The sequence below is a fragment of the Colossoma macropomum genome, unplaced genomic scaffold (assembly GCF_904425465.1).
Source record: "Colossoma macropomum unplaced genomic scaffold, Colossoma_macropomum, whole genome shotgun sequence".
NCBI classification, from domain to species: Eukaryota; Metazoa; Chordata; class Actinopteri; order Characiformes; family Serrasalmidae; genus Colossoma; species Colossoma macropomum.
In genome coordinates this window covers 27,903,708-27,921,289 of record NW_023494796.1, presented here as the reverse complement: position 1 = coordinate 27,921,289, position 17,582 = coordinate 27,903,708, and the positions used below count along the sequence as shown (strand labels likewise).

At 38.9% G+C, this 17,582-nt stretch overlaps 1 protein-coding gene across 2 annotated transcripts in view; it reads left to right on the top strand.

Annotated features, from left to right (window-relative positions):
- The window catches only part of dctn1a (dynactin 1a), a 38,556-nt gene that overhangs the window by 4,121 nt on the left and 16,853 nt on the right, over positions 1–17,582 (top strand). Inside the window, exons 2-13 of one of the 2 annotated variants that reach the window (XM_036583210.1) lie at positions 1,198–1,449; positions 2,212–2,293; positions 3,508–3,542; positions 10,383–10,526; positions 11,118–11,141; positions 11,500–11,697; positions 13,046–13,250; positions 13,528–13,606; positions 13,868–14,027; positions 14,694–14,798; positions 15,234–15,425; positions 16,674–16,790. In XM_036583210.1, coding sequence (XP_036439103.1) covers positions 1,222–1,449; positions 2,212–2,293; positions 3,508–3,542; positions 10,383–10,526; positions 11,118–11,141; positions 11,500–11,697; positions 13,046–13,250; positions 13,528–13,606; positions 13,868–14,027; positions 14,694–14,798; positions 15,234–15,425; positions 16,674–16,790 — 1,569 coding nt within the window. In that variant the 5' untranslated portion in view covers positions 1,198–1,221. The remainder of the gene's footprint in view (positions 1–1,197; positions 1,450–2,211; positions 2,294–3,507; positions 3,543–10,382; positions 10,527–11,117; positions 11,142–11,499; positions 11,698–13,045; positions 13,251–13,527; positions 13,607–13,867; positions 14,028–14,693; positions 14,799–15,233; positions 15,426–16,673; positions 16,791–17,582) is intronic. The other variant, XM_036583211.1, reaches the window with a different exon arrangement.

The following is a 17,582-nucleotide window of genomic DNA, read 5'->3' as shown; positions in this document are numbered from 1 at the left end:
AGGCTGTTCAGAGTAGAAGAGCAGAAGCCGGTGGAGGAAAAAAATGGATGTTTTTGTAGATTTCTGTTGTAATACCCATAAATTATGCATCAAATAAGATTTGAAATGCAAGCCTCTGATCTTTTGAATTCGTCTTTAGTGAAGACTGTGAAAGCACCCGTGGGACATTTTCATGGTTTCCAGATTATAGATTTGTTTTGGGGAGATTAAAGGACCTTTTTTTGAAGTCAGGTCTCAGCTCTGCAACACTAACTTTGAAAAATAAAAATGAGACAAATATAGTAAAAATAAACAGTAATACCAAATTTGTTGTACTCTTGTTTTGTAAATGCAGCTGTTTAGCTGTGCTGGTTGAACGTGTTCGGTGCTGCAGACAGATAGTATACTTGTACAAAAAGTCATCTATGTTATTGGATTCATCACAGTATACGACAACAACAGCTTTTACAGAACAGTTCTTTTTAGTGTCCCACAAAGGTTAAGCTTCAGCTCTCAAGCTATCACTGCGTGTTCCCATGTCCACATAAGTGTTGGGAACCGTCTGAAGTGACCAGCCTCCTTCTTTCTACGCTCATCCATTTCATCAGGTCTACTTACCGTATAACCACTTTGTAGTTCTATAGTTACAGACTGTAGTCCATCTGTTTCTCTGATACTTTGTTAGCCCCTTTCTGCTTGTTCTTCAGTGCCCAGGACCACCTCAGAGCAGGTATTATTTGGGTGGTGGATCGTTCTCGGCACTGACAGGGTGGTGGTGTGTTAGTGTGTGTTGCGCTGGTACGAGTGGATCAGACACAGCAGTGCTGCTGGAATTTTTAAACACCTCAGTGTCACTGCTGGACTGAGAATAGTCCACCCACCAAAAATATCCAGCCAACAGCGTCCTGTGACCACTGATGCTGGACTAGAGGATGACCACCACAAATTGTGCAGCAACAGATTAGCCACCTAAATAATACCTGCTCTGTGGTGGTCCTGTGGGAGTTGTGACCATTGACCAACAGGGTAAAAGGGGCCTTACAAAGTACAGCTCCATAGTGCGCCTATATACACGCAATACACACAGTGAGTGGCTTAATTGTAAACTGCTTCTTAAGAAAAATCACAGTTTGCTTCCATACTTACAGGTCATGTCTCTCTCTCTCTCTCTCTCTCTCTCTCTCTCTCTCTCTCTCTCTCACTTTCTCTCTCATGCAGCTGTCAAGTGCAGTTTTAAGCAAGATGAGTGCGGATGGAGCTGGTAAGCCGGCAAAGGTGGGCTCCCTGGTGGAGGTGATCGGTAAAGGTCAGCGGGGGACGGTGGCGTATGTGGGGGCCACACTGTTTGCCTCGGGAAAATGGGTGGGAGTCATCCTGGACGAGCCGAAGGGCAAAAATGACGGCACAGTGCAGGGCAAGACATACTTCACCTGCAAGGAGAATCATGGGATATTTGTGCGGCAGTCTCAGGTGAGTCCCAGGAATCATGTTATATAAAATGATGCTTAAATAGAAGGACGGTAACAGGACAGCATTTCATATTGTATTGCATTGTGTCATAGCATACCATATTGTATTGTGTCATTGTATCATGGCTGGGTTTTACCTCAGGGCTAACATATTAGCTTATGGGACATTGCTCAGGACATTGTATGGCAGTAAGCTTTAATGGAAATGCTTGCTGCCCTTTGCATTCTGTGGGCAATTTTGTGATGAATGAACCAAAGAAGAACCATTCTTGAACCGTGCAAAGAACCACTTATGCATCCAGATGGTTCTTTAAGCTGTCACAGTTCTGTATAACCATTGCCTTTTTTTTAAAGAACCCTTGAAGAACCTCATTTAGTAAGAAAGACAAGGAACATAAAAGGCACACGATACGGCAGTGATTAAACCATCGTGAATGTAGTTTGCTCAGTTTCGAGGAGCTACACATTACAACGATGGAGATCACAGAGATCGTCACTGGCTAACAGTTGACCCCAACTCTTTTGGAAGCATGTAATGCAGGCCTATTCTGTAACCACGCCACGTTATTGAGTCACCAGTGTTTTCAGTATGTTAATAGCGTATCGCTCAATCACAGTACTGGTATTTCGTCCATATCTTGTGATTCTATTTCTACATTTACCAGCCTCAGATAATCCACAGTCCCTTGCTTTCTCTCTTTCATGCACATAAACACTTGATTTTAATGTAGCCTCGACTCTTGTTTATCTTCTGTTTCTCCAGATTCAGCTGATTGAAGAAGGAGGCAGTGCCGCTACGTCCCCAGACACACCTGACTCAGGTGCTTCCAGACTGCCTCGGAAAGGTATCAGCTCAGCCTTACAGACTACTGAGCAGATTGAAATACTACTACTAAGTAAAAACAGGACCACATATTAATAAATGATAGATTTGGGTTGTTTTACCGTCTCTGTCCCTTTAAACCCTTTAAATGCTCAGGAGCTACCAGCAGGTCCAGGCTTTAGTTCCTTACTACTGTAACATAAGAATAAGTCCACTAGTTTGCATTGTTTTTGAAGTTTCTAGATAATACGCCTGAGAATTTTCAGGGTTAAAGAGCTCCCACATATATGAATAGGTAGGTTAATAGATTTATTTGACAATTATTTTAGAAATAGCCATACAGTCCTTAATTATTAGGGGAATTCCATTGATTTTTCAAGATTTCTGCACAGTTCAATGGTTGAAATGTAAACAAAATCACTGAGAGTGGTTTGATGTGAAATGGTTCACTGTAGAGTTTTCTTTACAGTGGTGGTGATAGGTGATAGGAATCGGGGGTGACAGTGTCTACAACCTTTTTATCTTCTGTACAAAACTATCAGTGAAACTACACGTGTCTCCTGAGTTTATATATGTAATGTTAGTGATGGTAAAATAGTGGTAAATCCGAATAAATAAGTTTGCTCTGGGGACTGTTTTGCACCTCAGCAACCTGCACGTACCCTTCCACCATGAGTGAATTTTGAAATATGTTTTAGACCAAAATCTAAATCAAAACGATAAAATGAATAATCTGATCATAACCGGATTTCTGCAGTTACCTGATTGTTCAAATGGTCACCTAAGCACCATACTCCGATCTAGAAATCCAATCAAGAAATCCGATAAAGAGAGCTTGGTTGCAGAGCATAAATCTGATTACTGTCTGACTCATGTAGACCCAGAGTTTCCTGTAATCTGATTACTCGAGCATGTAAACATGTTGATTGGATTACTAAAATCTGATTTTCTGCAGTTATCGGATTATTAAGTGCGTGTAAACAGCATTTTCATGACCATTTCATGTGATAACTTTCTGTTGGGGAGCTTTTAGAGGTGGACATCTGGTTCCTGTCACCACCACTGTGAACGGTTCTGACACAGCAAGTTTCTCTAGAACAGAGCGTTTTGCACCAAACCACTCTGAGTGACTTTGTTAACATATGTTAACAGCAGCCCAATACATTCTACCTGGGGCTTCAGTGTTTATCTGCATAAACCCTAAAATTTATTTTTTTCTTGTTTTCAAATGTGCAGAAATTGCAGAAACACCAGGAAAAGGAGTAAAGCAGGTACATTCACCTTTTCACTCTTACTTTTTTCTTTTTCCTTCCCCACCCACTGTTTGTCTTTTTCATGTTTGTTAGTGAATTATTATCATAGATATGAGACAACCTGATATCGTACACCCATTCTTATTGATTGTCTGTTGATCAGCTAGCGGCCGTTTTGACAATGACAGGAGAAAAAAGGTCAGATGCTTTTTCAGCATTTACTGACAATTTAAGTTAGGCACTGTTGTGACATTAACAAAGAATGATGGTTCATGCACAGTAAAAAAAAATAACAACAAACAAAAAAAAACTATCTTATTATTCTGACCGCATGGCCATAAATCTCATTTTTTCTAGTCCTGGAGCACATGTAAAAGTGTCTCAGATCTAAATTGAAAAGATCAAATTTGTGTGTCCACAGAGGTCTCAAGTCAACATAAAATAAAAATTAAAATTTGCGCCATTTTAATGTGAATGTAAGACAATTGTGTGTACAATTTGCTGTCTTCTCAACATCTTTGTTGGGAACATGAAATATAACATTTTATTGTTATAAATATAGAATCAATATTATAATACTTTTAATACCGATTTTGCTCGTATTTTCGTATTTAAGTGATTCTGCTATATGTTAAATGGCCCATATCTTCCATATCTTACATTTCGCTGGTCAACCACTTTGCTGAAGCTGGTCGTGCTGTTTCGACCATTTTGGTGAAGCTGGTCATACCGGTACACCAGTTTGGTTATACTCTTCATATGGATCGACCAGCCTGGTCATGCTATTCATGTTTTTGACCAGTTAAACCATCAGACTCAAACAGAAACATGTGCTGGTCTACCGGCTTAACCAGTTTTTAAGTGATTATCTGTCGATACTGATTTCATTTCGCTGTAGTTGTGTATCCTGACTCATTTACACTGTTTAAAATCTCTATTTTGCACAAGGATGTGTTAAGCCAGGCGCACACTGTGCGATTTTTAGACCGATTTTTGGCACGATTTGGTCAGAGCGGACTGAATTTTCTGACCGTGCCGAATTTGAAAAAGTTACACATCAGAAATTTTGGTCGCTTGTCTAACAGCGTTTCACGTGCCGTGTGAGCACCCATGTCGCGTCGTGTCAGGCAGACCGAGTGTTTTCGTACAGTGTGAGCTCATAAATCGCGGGCTTTTGCCGCACACGAGGGGCGATTTAAACGTGCAGTGCGAACTGTCACCAAAGAACAAGATTTTTAAAATTGCACAGTGTATGCCTGGCTTTACTTTACAGTCTGAGCTAACCTGTTTAAAATAGAATCAGAGCTCTGTAGGATCAAGGTATTTTTAATGCAGAAAATCCTAATAACCATATTAAACCTAAAAAAAAATGCAATTAGTTAAGACTGATTAAGACTCTCTTCTCTTGTATGTCTCTGTACTCTTGTGTTTTTGCTAACATGACGTAAAAGACTCCAACGTTGAAGAAGGTACAGCCCTGTGATTGTTTTGTGGTCACTCAGTTTTTGTCAGTCTTTCACCTGCTCTCATTTCCAATGGTTTGGTTTGAAAAAGGCTTCAGTACCTTCACTCTTCCTTTCTTTCGTAAAATCCATCTGTATCTGTGACTGAAACATTCCTGCTTTTCCACACATCACAGATCCTTATATTTGTCACATTTTATTATTTTTTTCATGGTTTTGGTCACGAACACGTTTGTTGTTTCACTTTGTTATCTCCTGTTTACTGTTGAAACCTTGTTTCTATGACAACAAGCTGCTGAAGAGTGTCCTACATTAGTACTGGTATAAACAGAGAGTTTCATTGCATGGTTCTGATCTTGTTTGTTTGTGTTGATGCTGACATAGAATCAGACATTAAAAACAGATATATACACAGAGCCAGAAATGGGTTTGAAACTGTAAATGTAAAGTATTTATACCAATTAAAAAGAAATTCCACTGATTTTTCAGCATGCATAGTTCACTGGTCGTCATCCGTCATTTACTGTGGTTTGATGTGAAATGCTTCATTGTAGAGAAGCTGAGCGACTCAGAGCAACTCAGATTTCTTTACAGTGGTTGTGATAGGAACCAGGGTTCGTGATGTGTATAACACAAAAGTAGTGGTAGATCTGAAAAAATATATGTTCTTTGGGGACTGTTTTGCCTTACGTGTCATTGGATATTAAAAATATGTTTTAGGCTATAACATTGGCTGGTCAAGACTGTTACATAACGGTTTAGGATTTTGGAACTGGCCCGTTTTACCACCCTCTTTTGCAAATGCAGGATTTGTATTTAATGGAGGAGACAACAGTGTTTTAGGTTCACGATATATCAGCTCCATGTACCAAACTCTCCTTATTCAACCACGCCAACGTAAATACAGTTTTCCATTTAATGGCACCTTTAAGATCTCACACACTGACCTGTATTTAAAGGACTAAGTGACAGAAAGCAGTTAACATTGAAGGTGGAGAGCTTTGAGAGTCTGAGAGTCTCATTCCAGTTTAGTATATTAAGTTATTGTTCAGAAGGTTAACCTACAGAGTGGTTCAAAGCAACACAGATGGTTTTATTAACAGTACGTAATCAACTTAGTTACATGTTACAGTTGAGTGAGTAGTATGATACTGTACAAAAGATATTCTAAATAAGATGAATACCGCATTGAGAATACTTTGTGAGAATACTGCCTGATTAATGTCTCATATTGGTAGAGAGAGAGAGAGAGCGTGAACAAGGACCACTGTTGCTGTATAAACCAAGAGCATGCCCTTTCTGACCAATAAAAGACGACAGAAACATCCCCAACCTGAATCAGTGCCAGCAGGACTCTTAAATGTAGATGCTGGTAAGAACTGTCCATATGGCCATATGGCTGTTTTTTCAGCCCTAAAGTTTGATTAGAAAGAGAGCATAATTAGTCCTGCGTATTTTGAGATATAAAACATTGAATAAAAATACTTGTGTTCATAGTTTTTATATTATTTGTACCAGAGTGGCACTAATGGTTCTGTTTGGTCTGTTCCAACTCAGCAGTCCTCAGAAAAACTAAATATTGTGATGTCTTTTGTGCATTGAAAAGATATCTTGTCATGTTATGATATGTTTTGCCATATTGAAGACCCCCTACTCACTAAGTTTCTCTGGAATGGAGCATTTTACATCAAACCACTCTGAATGACTTTGTTTTCATCTTAAGCTTTTGTTTACATCTTAAATAATTATGCGGAATTTCAAAGAAATTGGTGTAATAAAGCCGGTACATTTAGCATATGGTAATCCACTCTTGATTAGTTATATCATGTTCCCTGTAGTTGTGGCATCCTTAGTAACCTGTTTCTACTAACCTTTAATATTGTCACTGTGATTATTCTGCTTTTGAAATGCCTGGCTTTTGTCTCTCTCTCTCTCTCTCTCTCTCTCTCTCTCTCTCTCTCTGTTTCTTTATGTGTTTCCTGCTTTTGCTCTCTTTCTGTCTCACTCCATCTAACGTTCTCTTTCTTGCTTCTCTCTTTCATTCTTTTGCTCCTTCCGTCTTGCTTGCTCTATCCCTCTTTTATTCTTCTGTCTTTTCCCTTGTTCCCTGCCCCGCCCCCAACTCTCTTCCCTGTGTGTCTTTTTGTGTTCTCTCCGCAACCCTCCCATCCTCCTTCAGTCCACTGTGCGCCGTAGTACCAAGGTGAGCCTAAATGCAGCAGCTGAGAATGCTGGGAAACACAGTCCAAAACAAACGACCCAGTAAACTGCAAAAAACTAGATATCTTTGCTAATCATCTTAGATCTAATCTTAAGTCTAGTCATCACATCTGATTTCTCATATTGAGATTGTTGTAAGAATAGTATAAGATGATTTAACTTATTGGCAGATAATTATGCTTGTTTCTGGCATATTTCTTAAAACCAGGAATATGGTCTGCCAATATAGTTTCACCTAATAAAACTGCTCCATTAAAAATGTCTAGAAGTATTCATATTCTTCTGAATGTTTTACAGCAGTTTCAAAATGAGAAATATTACATATATTGATTGAGTTTAAGATGATTTCACTTGCTAAGAGATCATTTTTGCAGGGTAATTCACAAATGCATGTCTTGTCTGCACTCTGTTCACTTATAACAGTAACAGTTACAACACAGTCATACATAGAAATGTTATATAGATTATTAAGTGGATATATTACTGTGAAAAGTCATATACCGTCTGAGAAAATTATCTGTAAAGACATTAGGCAGTAAATACGTTTATTAAAAAAGCTAACATTTGAATAGATACAACTTAATATACTGTTGTGATTGTCCAGTATTTACAGTTACCCTCCAAAATGTAGTTAATCTGATCAATTTATTGTATTACTGCTGATGGAATTGAACAAATCCCTAACCTCATAACTGAAAACAGCACAGCCCTCCTGCGTTTTACTTATTAATGTTTATTTGTATTTATTCTATTGTTATAAAGTGTTTTTACTGGCAAAAAAAGACTAACTGTCCAACTACATAGTTTTAAATAACTTTCATTGCTGCCTAATGCTTTTGCACAGAACTGTAAATATTAGATTCATTTAAAATAAGTAAAATCCTTGAAAAATCTTTTTCTTTTGATTGATATCTATATAAGCGAGATGTACTGTGAGTCAAGAGCAGGTGTTTATTTATTTACAGTGGCTGGGATTATTAGCAGGTGGATATGAGTAGATAGTGTTTATATATGATGTACGTAGACGGACACATGTTGAGGCTAAGCTAATGAGGTCTTTATTCGTGGACAGTGGAGTACTCCTGGTCGGCTCTCTTACTCTTCCTCCTTCCCCTCCCTCGTTATGGTATGTTCCAAAACCCCTCCAATCCCTAATGTGGTGAAAACACTGTGGTGGTACAGCGCAGTCCTGTAGAGGCTGGAAAAAACACTCAAAATCCCTAATAACTATCATGCAAAGGGTGGATGATATAACGATATGTTACAGTTTGCTTACCTAAGCAAATGGCTGGTTTCGGCAGTGTTAGTGGAACGCTGACTTATTAAATGCTTCACAAATATAGATGTAGAGCAATAGTAAGTCTGTAAGCAACAAGTAGTTGTGTGTGTTTAGTAATATGTATAGTAATGTATAATAATATGGTGCTGATTGCATGCTAGCCCAATATTCCATGGTCTTATTTGCTTTTTACCACTGATTTTTATTTGTTTCTTGTTATGTTAAATAAAAGTAGAAGTCTCTGTGCTTTAGGGCTGGCATGAATAATAAGCTTTGTCTTTTTTGTAACCCACAAAAATTCTAGTCTTAAATAAATGATCAGCAACGGCCTTTAGAAGAGGTATTGTTAATGTACGGATAATGCTCTAAGAGCCTGGCACAAGTGTGATGATAATCTCATATTTGTAAGCATAGCGGTACGTAATTCTAACATTAGTGCGAATTTAGAGGGAACCTGCTGAGACGCTACTAATGTGGTCTTCCTCGTCTTCTGATGATACTGTAGCTCCAAAAACTCTCATTTTTGGTCCACTCTTTGTAGCTCTGCCTTGACTGAGCTCAACACAGCCAGTGAGTTATTGCTACTTTCCGTGATAAAAAAAATGGCCAACTGGCCTGGTGAAATAACTCAAAACAAATAAATACTATAATAAACTAGAGCTAAATGAAGTGGTAATTCTAATTAATACACTCTTAGCATTTAGAGGCTCATAAATGCAAGTGATGTAACTCATGAAACTTGTTTTTGAATAAGGCTACAATTGCAGATTTTAACATAGTAAGATACAGCCTGCTGCAGCTGGGCTTCAGCCTGACTGTCAGTACTTCATTGCGGCACACTAGATCAATTTTAAACTGCAGTATCAAACATCCTGAGTATTCAAAGCCTATAATGCTCTTCTGTGTTGGTGGAGCATTGTTGGTGGAACACATTCTCACAAACTTCAGAAAAGTAAATACACATAGGTATATATATATCGAGTGTCACATATGTTGTGTTGCCATGTGTAGCAATACTGCATTTTTAGCCTGTCATCCACCCTTACACCAAACTTCTGTTACTGATCGCTGACCCAGCAACCACAATATTGACTTCATTATTACAAGTCCTGAAGTAGAACTGGTCCACGATCAGCCTTGTACAGCCCTCACATGACTAAACTGCACAGTGGTCTTCTAAGGTTGTAACAGTGAGCTCTTTTGGTGTCTGTGAAAAGCTCCCAACTACACTGCACTTTGACAGAGAGTCAGAACGGTTGGCACCGGGGCTTTTGGTTGCACCTTTTAGGTTAGAGGGATAGAAATATTGGGAGTCACATTGGAAGTATTTTTGACTATAACACACTGGGAAGTAGGGCTGGGACGATAAGCAATAAAAAAAATATCAAGACAATTATTAATATGTATGTATCCATATAAGTGGCTGTCAGCAGTGGTTATCAATAAGTCCAGAAGTGGTCCCAGCTCAACTTGGGGGTGGGGATTAATGAGACTTGGGAGAAAGTAAATATGCTGGCTTTCAGAAGTTATCATTCCTAAGAAGTTTTCCATAATATAAAAACCATGTTTTTGTAGATAAATGTGTGAATGTTTTCCTGTATGATTGTATTACTTTGCAGCTCTATAGGTTTTAACTATTTTGGGGGAAACTGTAATAAGATTAAGATATTTTATATGCAGATAACTTGTACTATAAATAGGTAATTACTATATGCTATCATTAAATAGTTGTTCTTTCCCTTATAATAAAAATATTTAGGATAAAACTTTTAAACATTAATTTATAATCTTTCAAGCTACACTGTATGAGTTCCTATTGAAAAGTATTAACTATTTAAAGCGTGTGTATTTTCTCACTGATTTGGTCTCCGTTCTCGATCTCTCTGTCCTCTATAGACTGGTCGTCCCTCGGCCGTTGGCTCTATACCTGATCTGACGGAGAATGAGCCTTCCACGCATTCCCAGACTGCACTGGGAGCTCCCGTGATGCCTCAACCTGGTGGAACCCCCGGAGGCTCCACCCTCACCACCTCCAGCAAGGTGAGACAACTGTACATGCTAAAAACAGCAAGCTAACAACCAAATCGTACCTCAGTTTCACTGCATTCTTCTGTTTCACAATCCTGACATCAGGTAGAACTGTAACGTAGCTTCCTTTTGTATATGCTTTTGGCCAACTTCAGGACTTCAAATATAATCATAATTAATTAAGAACTATTATATGGTTTATTGACTAATAGGCTATTCTGCCACGTTCAGTTCCTCTGAAACGATAGAAGTCATATTGCCCTTTACCCATCCTGTAGTGTATTACACTCTGACTAAATCATATTACTGTTATAGAACATTATAGAGCACTTTTAAAATTAAACAATAGAAACCTTAACACCCCCTACGCTCCCTGCAGAGTATTACAAGCTGTCAGAATGACTGCTTGAATCATATTATATTACATATATTATTTTAGAGCACTTTTTGTTGACAGTTGTAAAAAATTGGCTCAGGAACTAAAACCAACAGAAAGTACCTGTAAGAAGTGCTTTAGCGCTAACACTCCACCAATTCATTCCCCCACCTATTTCACATGCCTCATCCCTCCTTCCTTATCCATCTCATCCTTCTGTTCCACAGGCTGAGCCTGGCTTGTCCAGACAGGTGAGTTTGGCCATAATAGGGCTGTAAATCTGTACGTTACAGCTTGGATTGAATTATATTTGGTAAAATGGAATGACACTGAATTTACTAAATTACGAGTAATGATGATGATGGTGGTGGTAACTCCAGATTTCTCCTCACTCCCTTACATAGCTTGCAACTAGAAGCATGTTTTGTCTCTGTGATAAATGTGCCTGTGGTTCACACGATAATCAGCACGGACGCTTAAAACTGCTGATATGTTTTGTTTGCACCAAGGGAACGATTCTCACTCAATTCCTTTAATTTTTACCTTTTCTTTAATTCTCTCTGTTGCATTGATTAATTCATGAACCTCCTTTCTCTCTGTCTCTTTCAGGAGGAGGAGGCTCTGAGGGCACAGGTGAAAGATTTGGAAGAGAAGCTGGAGACTCTGAAGATGAAGCGAGCGGAAGACAAGGCCAAGCTAAAGGAGCTGGAAAAACACAAGATCCAGCTGGAGCAACTGCAGGAATGGAAGAGCAAGATGCAGGAGCAGCAGAACGAGCTGCAGAAACAGCTTAAAGAGGCTAAGAAGGTGTGAGGCACAGCAGAACCAGACGTTAGCTGCAGAAGACAGATATCAATAGCACACTGTATCTTATTCACCCTATTCAGTGTTTTTTATTTAGTAAATTTATATAAATGAAAACTACACCTACACTACCTAAAGAAGGAGGTGATGCAGAGAAGAGCTGGAGGAGGAAGAGAGGGTATGGCTATAGTAGCGCTTGTTTTCAGCTGTGGATTACACTTTCTCTTAGTTTTAAGGAGTCTAAATGTTAAGGGTCTAACAGACAGAGAGTAAGCACACAGAGTAGCAAAATAAGACAAATCAACACAATTAGTATGTATTAACTCCTCCTCAGCAATACTTCAGACTCAACACAGACACTAAATAAGTCTGCATGCCCAAATCATCAAACACTTGCCTCAAACCGCATTGAGTCGTTATCTCTAATAGACAAGTCTCGTGTCCTTTGGTGCTGGATTGTGAAGGAGCTGTTAATATGGGTACATCCCCTTTAAACCCCGCCCACATTTTTTTTTAAGCCCACGCTCTTTCAACATCAAGAGTACAAACAGTAACGCAAGCAAAACAAGCTAGCTAGTGAAAAGCTGTCATTAGCCAACATACATTCTTCAAAATTAATGTCCAGTTTAGTTTTGTCAGTTGTTTGCTCGGAAATTGAATCCATGTCTTTTCCAGGTATTTCTGATACCTTGCAAATGTAAAGTGTGGTCTGATTTTATGGAACGCAACTCGCATAGTTTTTTTGGGTAATTTTCAGCCATGACGACTTACATACATGCGCTAATGACAGGCATGTTATCCAGCACACTGCACTGACGAGTGCATCATCGCCCCCTGCTTTGGGCTCCACCTTCAAGAGGAGTTTCACATTTGGTTTATTCTGACCCTAAAATTTCCCACCTACATTTAGCCCTGAATTTCTCATAGTTATCCCCAGACTTTTTCATTATGAGATCATGTGAGACTACAAATACAAAAGGAGAATTCATACTAAAAACAGACTTTTGTCCATTTTTATTTTGGACCACGTTTGAGGCATGTGTGATGATCTAGGTATGTATTTAGCACCATGCTAATTGCTAGGGTGTACAGTTTCCGTGCTTATTACCTACTTTAGCATTGTAGCTCTAGTGTTAAAACCTGAAGAAGCAAACTTCACAAATTGTAAATGTGTTATGTTATGTATGGGGTAAACTGTGTAAATCTGTTTTTTGTCTGTCATGCAGGCAGCAAAAAATCATAGTTGCTGCATCTCAAGAAAACCTTTAGATTACTCTGAAATGTCCATATATACATAATGTTTTTTTATTTCAGGACAACAAAAAATGTACTTTTGTTTCTGCATGTGTAGGAAGCGCGTGAGGCTCTGGAGGCAAAGGACCGTTATATGGAGGAGATGGCAGACACATCGGACGCCATTGAAATGGCCACGCTGGATAAGGAGATGGCTGAGGAGAGGGCGGAGTCTCTGCAGCAGGAGGTGGAGAGTTTAAAGGAGAAAGTGGAGGAGTTAACCATGGACCTTGAGATACTCAAACACGAGATAGAGGAAAAAGGTAGAAAACACCTACACATAGAATTCTTCAACATTATCATGGGTGTAAATCTCTGACCTCAAAGAATTTAATTTCAGTTGCGATTCTTTAGGAAATGAATCTCACATTTCGTATGGTTGTTTTAAGTTTCATATAACTGATTGGTGCGCTGAATGCTCATCAAATCAAAATAAAAGAACAGTATAGTTCACAAATTATTAGCAATTATCACTGTTACAATGATTGACAAATTGATACATGGTCCCAGATTTGACTTTCATGTTCTCTCTCTCTGTAGGCTCAGACGGTGCAGCCTCCAGTTATCATGTTAAGCAGTTGGAGGAACAGAATGGCCGGCTGAAAGAGGCACTGGTCAGGTGAGCCCTTTTCCTCTCTTCTGTCAGGATCTTCCTGGAGATACATGTCCAGTTTCAGAGGAGTTTAGAAACAAAGTCATTACTGTCAGATCCTTCCTGTAATGTTAACATAGCACATAACTACATATTTATCTGCAACTGTTATTACTAGTATTTTGCCCTGGTGTCCAGTGTTGACATTAAGGTGAGCTGTTGGCTCTTTTGTACACATTATCCCAACCCCATTGTCCCAACTGCTGTCCACTGGCTGTGTCCTTCCAGGATGCGGGACTTGTCTGCATCAGAGAAGCAGGAGCATGTGAAACTGCAGAAACAGATGGAGAAGAAAAACTCTGAGCTGGAGACTCTGAGAGGGCAGAAAGAAAAACTGCAGGAGGAGATGAAACAGGCTGAAGCCACCATAGATGAACTCAAAGAGCAGGTCTGGATCTGTATGAGAATACAACACAAACACACACATGCATCAGCTACACCACAATACACACACTCAGACATTCAAATCAGACTCTGGCACCACAAAAAAATCTTTTGAAAATCTGTCCATCCATACGAAAACACAAAAATGACTTGAAAAAAGCTCATGAGCATGCCAGCCCAGCTCCTAAAATGTAACGTCAACTGCCTCAAGAACAGTACTGTGAGTGTGCATATTGGCCTAAATGGAACTTAAGCAGAGATTTTCTAACATCATGACAGTGACGTGTAGCAGACTTAACACAGTCAGGCAGGCCTCTGTAGTTAACACATGTTCCAGTTTTAATATCTCACATAAAATCTGATTGTTGCCAGAAAACAAAAGCTTAAAAAAAAAAATCTACCACGTACTGCCATGGAGTTTACATAGCTATAGCTACACCACTGTTTCTGAAATGTTCATACAGTCCTGCTCAGGCAGAGAAACTTTTCTAATATTTCCTCCATTTAAATTATGCAGTCACACATCTTTAGAATCACTGAGATATATTTAATGCTTGCAATTAAATTACAGTAATTTGTTTACCACAAACACATATAGTCTAAGATCCACATCACCCAGACCGCTTTACATCTACAAACATTGGTAAATAGTCTGTATGGTATGCTGTAGGTGGATGCCGCACTCGGAGCAGAAGAGATGGTGGAAACACTGACTGGGAGGAATCTGGATCTGGAAGAGAAAGTGAGAGAACTGAGAGAGACGGTCAGCGACTTGGTAAGAGACACGTGGATAACATTTTTATGCTCATTATGAAACAAGCATTCTATAAAATGAAGTGTATGTACGTCCATTAGTTTCGCTTTTTTTTAAATGAAGCTATGGTAATAATTGTGGTAAAAATAGTGATAATTGTATTCATGAAGAATCCTTCATATATACAAAAATGCAGTTTATTGGCCTAGTATACTTGTGTGTAGAAGGAATTTACCATACAACATGTGGCAAAAACGAATGTAAAATTAAAAAAACATGATGCGTGGATATGATGAATTGTAAATTTATAACAGTAGGTTCAAAACTCAGATTGTGTTTCATAATAAATAATTTCACCCATTAGACCTCTTTTATTCCTTTTTTATTTTATTTTATTTATTTATTTATTTATTTTTTAAACTGTTTCTGTGCTGACCTGGGACTGTTGACCCACAGGAAGCCATAAATGAGATGAATGATGAGCTGCAGGAGAACGCGAGGGAGACGGAGCTGGAGCTGAGGGAGCAGCTGGACCTGGCTGGAGCTCGCGTCCGAGAGGCTAACAAACGAGTAGAGGCAGCGCAGGAGACAGTGGCAGATTACCAACAGACCATCAACAAATACAGAGAACTCACCGCACACCTACAGGTCAGTGGGAGGAGAAAGAGAAGCACATACATTATGTTTCTAAAAGTATCCAGACAGGCTCTCTAATGTCTGAGATCAAATTATAAGAATGGAGTTTTGGTTTTTGGTGGAAAATGTCCTGGATTTTGGTTTCGGTCAAGAATTGTCCTTTCAGTGCTTCACTGTTTTGAATGGTAGTGTAAATTTGAACACCCCTAGATACAATGAAAGCAAATGAACATTTCTCATTAAGTTATCATTTGTATTATAAATGCAGTTTTACACCTCATGTTCTGAAAAAGAAAAAAACACAGAAAAAGAAACACCAAAGAAAGTGTCTTCATGTGGTTGCAGGACTGTGAGCCACTGCAGTAGGCTTTGTTAGTTAAAGCAGAGGTTTGCTTTCTATCACCTTAAGGACATCAACAAGATCAGAGATTTTCTGACAAAAACAGACCTGGAGAAACTCATCCATGCCTTTTTTCCTAGCAGGATTGATCACTGTAATGGTCTCCTAACTGGACTCCCAAAACAGGCAGTCAAACAGGTTCAGATGATTCAAATGTGGCTGCCAGAGTCTCACTAGGAGTAAAAGAAAGGAACACATCAAACCCCCCCCCCGTTCTTAAATCCTTGTTGACACTGGCTACCAGTCTGTTACAGAATAGACTTTAAGATACTACTACTGGTCCGTAAATCGCTAAATGGTGCAGCACGTTTATTTCACATGTTGCAACAATATAAGCCAAGAAGAACTCTCAGATCATTAGGAACTGGTCGGTTAATCCTGCCGAAGGTGAAGACTAAACATGGAGAAGCAGCGTTTTGCTACCATGCTGCTCTTAAATGGAACCAGTTGACAGAGAGCATCAGAAGAGCCCCTACACTGGACACATTTAAATCCAGGCTCAAAATGTTCCTGTTTGAGCAGCTTTCAGCTCAGTTTGAACACTGTTAGTGTTTCTAGCCCCTTTTTTCCTCTGTAACAGCACTTTTTAAAATCCTAATCTAAATTTTAGTTTTTATTTTGATTATTTGACTCTCCTAATTTAATTTCAAATTTGATTTTTTAATTTAATTATTTTCTCTTTTAAATTTGTTGTTTTAATTGTTTTTTTAATGTTGTTTTTAATTATGTTTTTCTCTTTTGTGCTTACTTTTTGTAAACTTGCCTTGCCTTGCTCTGTTCACTTCTACTGATGAACTTCCTGTGTGCAGTATTTTTCTCACTTTGCCATTTTTTCCTCTCACCCTCTGTGCCATAAACAGGAAGTGAACCGTGAGCTGACCAATCAGCAGAGCGCTACAGCCGAGCAGCTGCAGCAGCCTCCCGCTGAGCTCTTTGACTTCAAGATCAAATTTGCTGAGACCAAAGCTTACGCCAAGGTACTGCTGCCTCCGCAGAGCTTACCACCAACTAAAGCTGCACCATATGAACAAAATATCAGTGTTGCAGTTTTAGTGGTACGTACAGTTGTAGGCAGAAGTTTGAGCGCCCCTGGTGAAATGACACATTTTGTTGATTTTCTAAGTGAACATAAGTTCATACATCCTCTGCAGAGAACACACTACTACACATTTTAATGCACTATTAATGTTTACTTGCTGAATTTTGAATACACATTTTTTGTTTTATGTTTGATTTGTGCACTGAAATTTGCAGTGAAATGTCATATTTAAGTTTGTTCCTTAAATATTTTACGTTTTAGAGGATGCATTAAGTTTTTTTCCCTAGAAAATCAACACAGTCTAATTTGACCAGGGCTATTCAGTCTTTCACAGTTGACTGTATTGTGATTGTGTTGCACCTTGTATTGGGGTGCGTTTAGACTGGGCAGGTTTGGTTTGATTAAAGCAAACCCTGGTGGGATTGCTCTGTTAGTGTGGTTCGTTAGAGCAAGTGAGAATGCTGCCATCTGAACTCTGGTGGGCACCGAATAAGTGGACTGAGACTGCCTGAGTAGGTTTGTCTCACTTCACTTCAAAAGAAACTCTGATGTGGTTCATTTAAAGTATGACCGCAATACAAACCAAAGACAACTAAACGAGACAACTAAAAGATCTTTTGTCTCCTCTCTGCATGAAGAGACATTTCTGATGCTATTTTGATATGTGCATGTGTTTTATCATCTCTTCATAAGCTTTGATCCTGTAATCATAGAACAGGTAGTTTTGGTT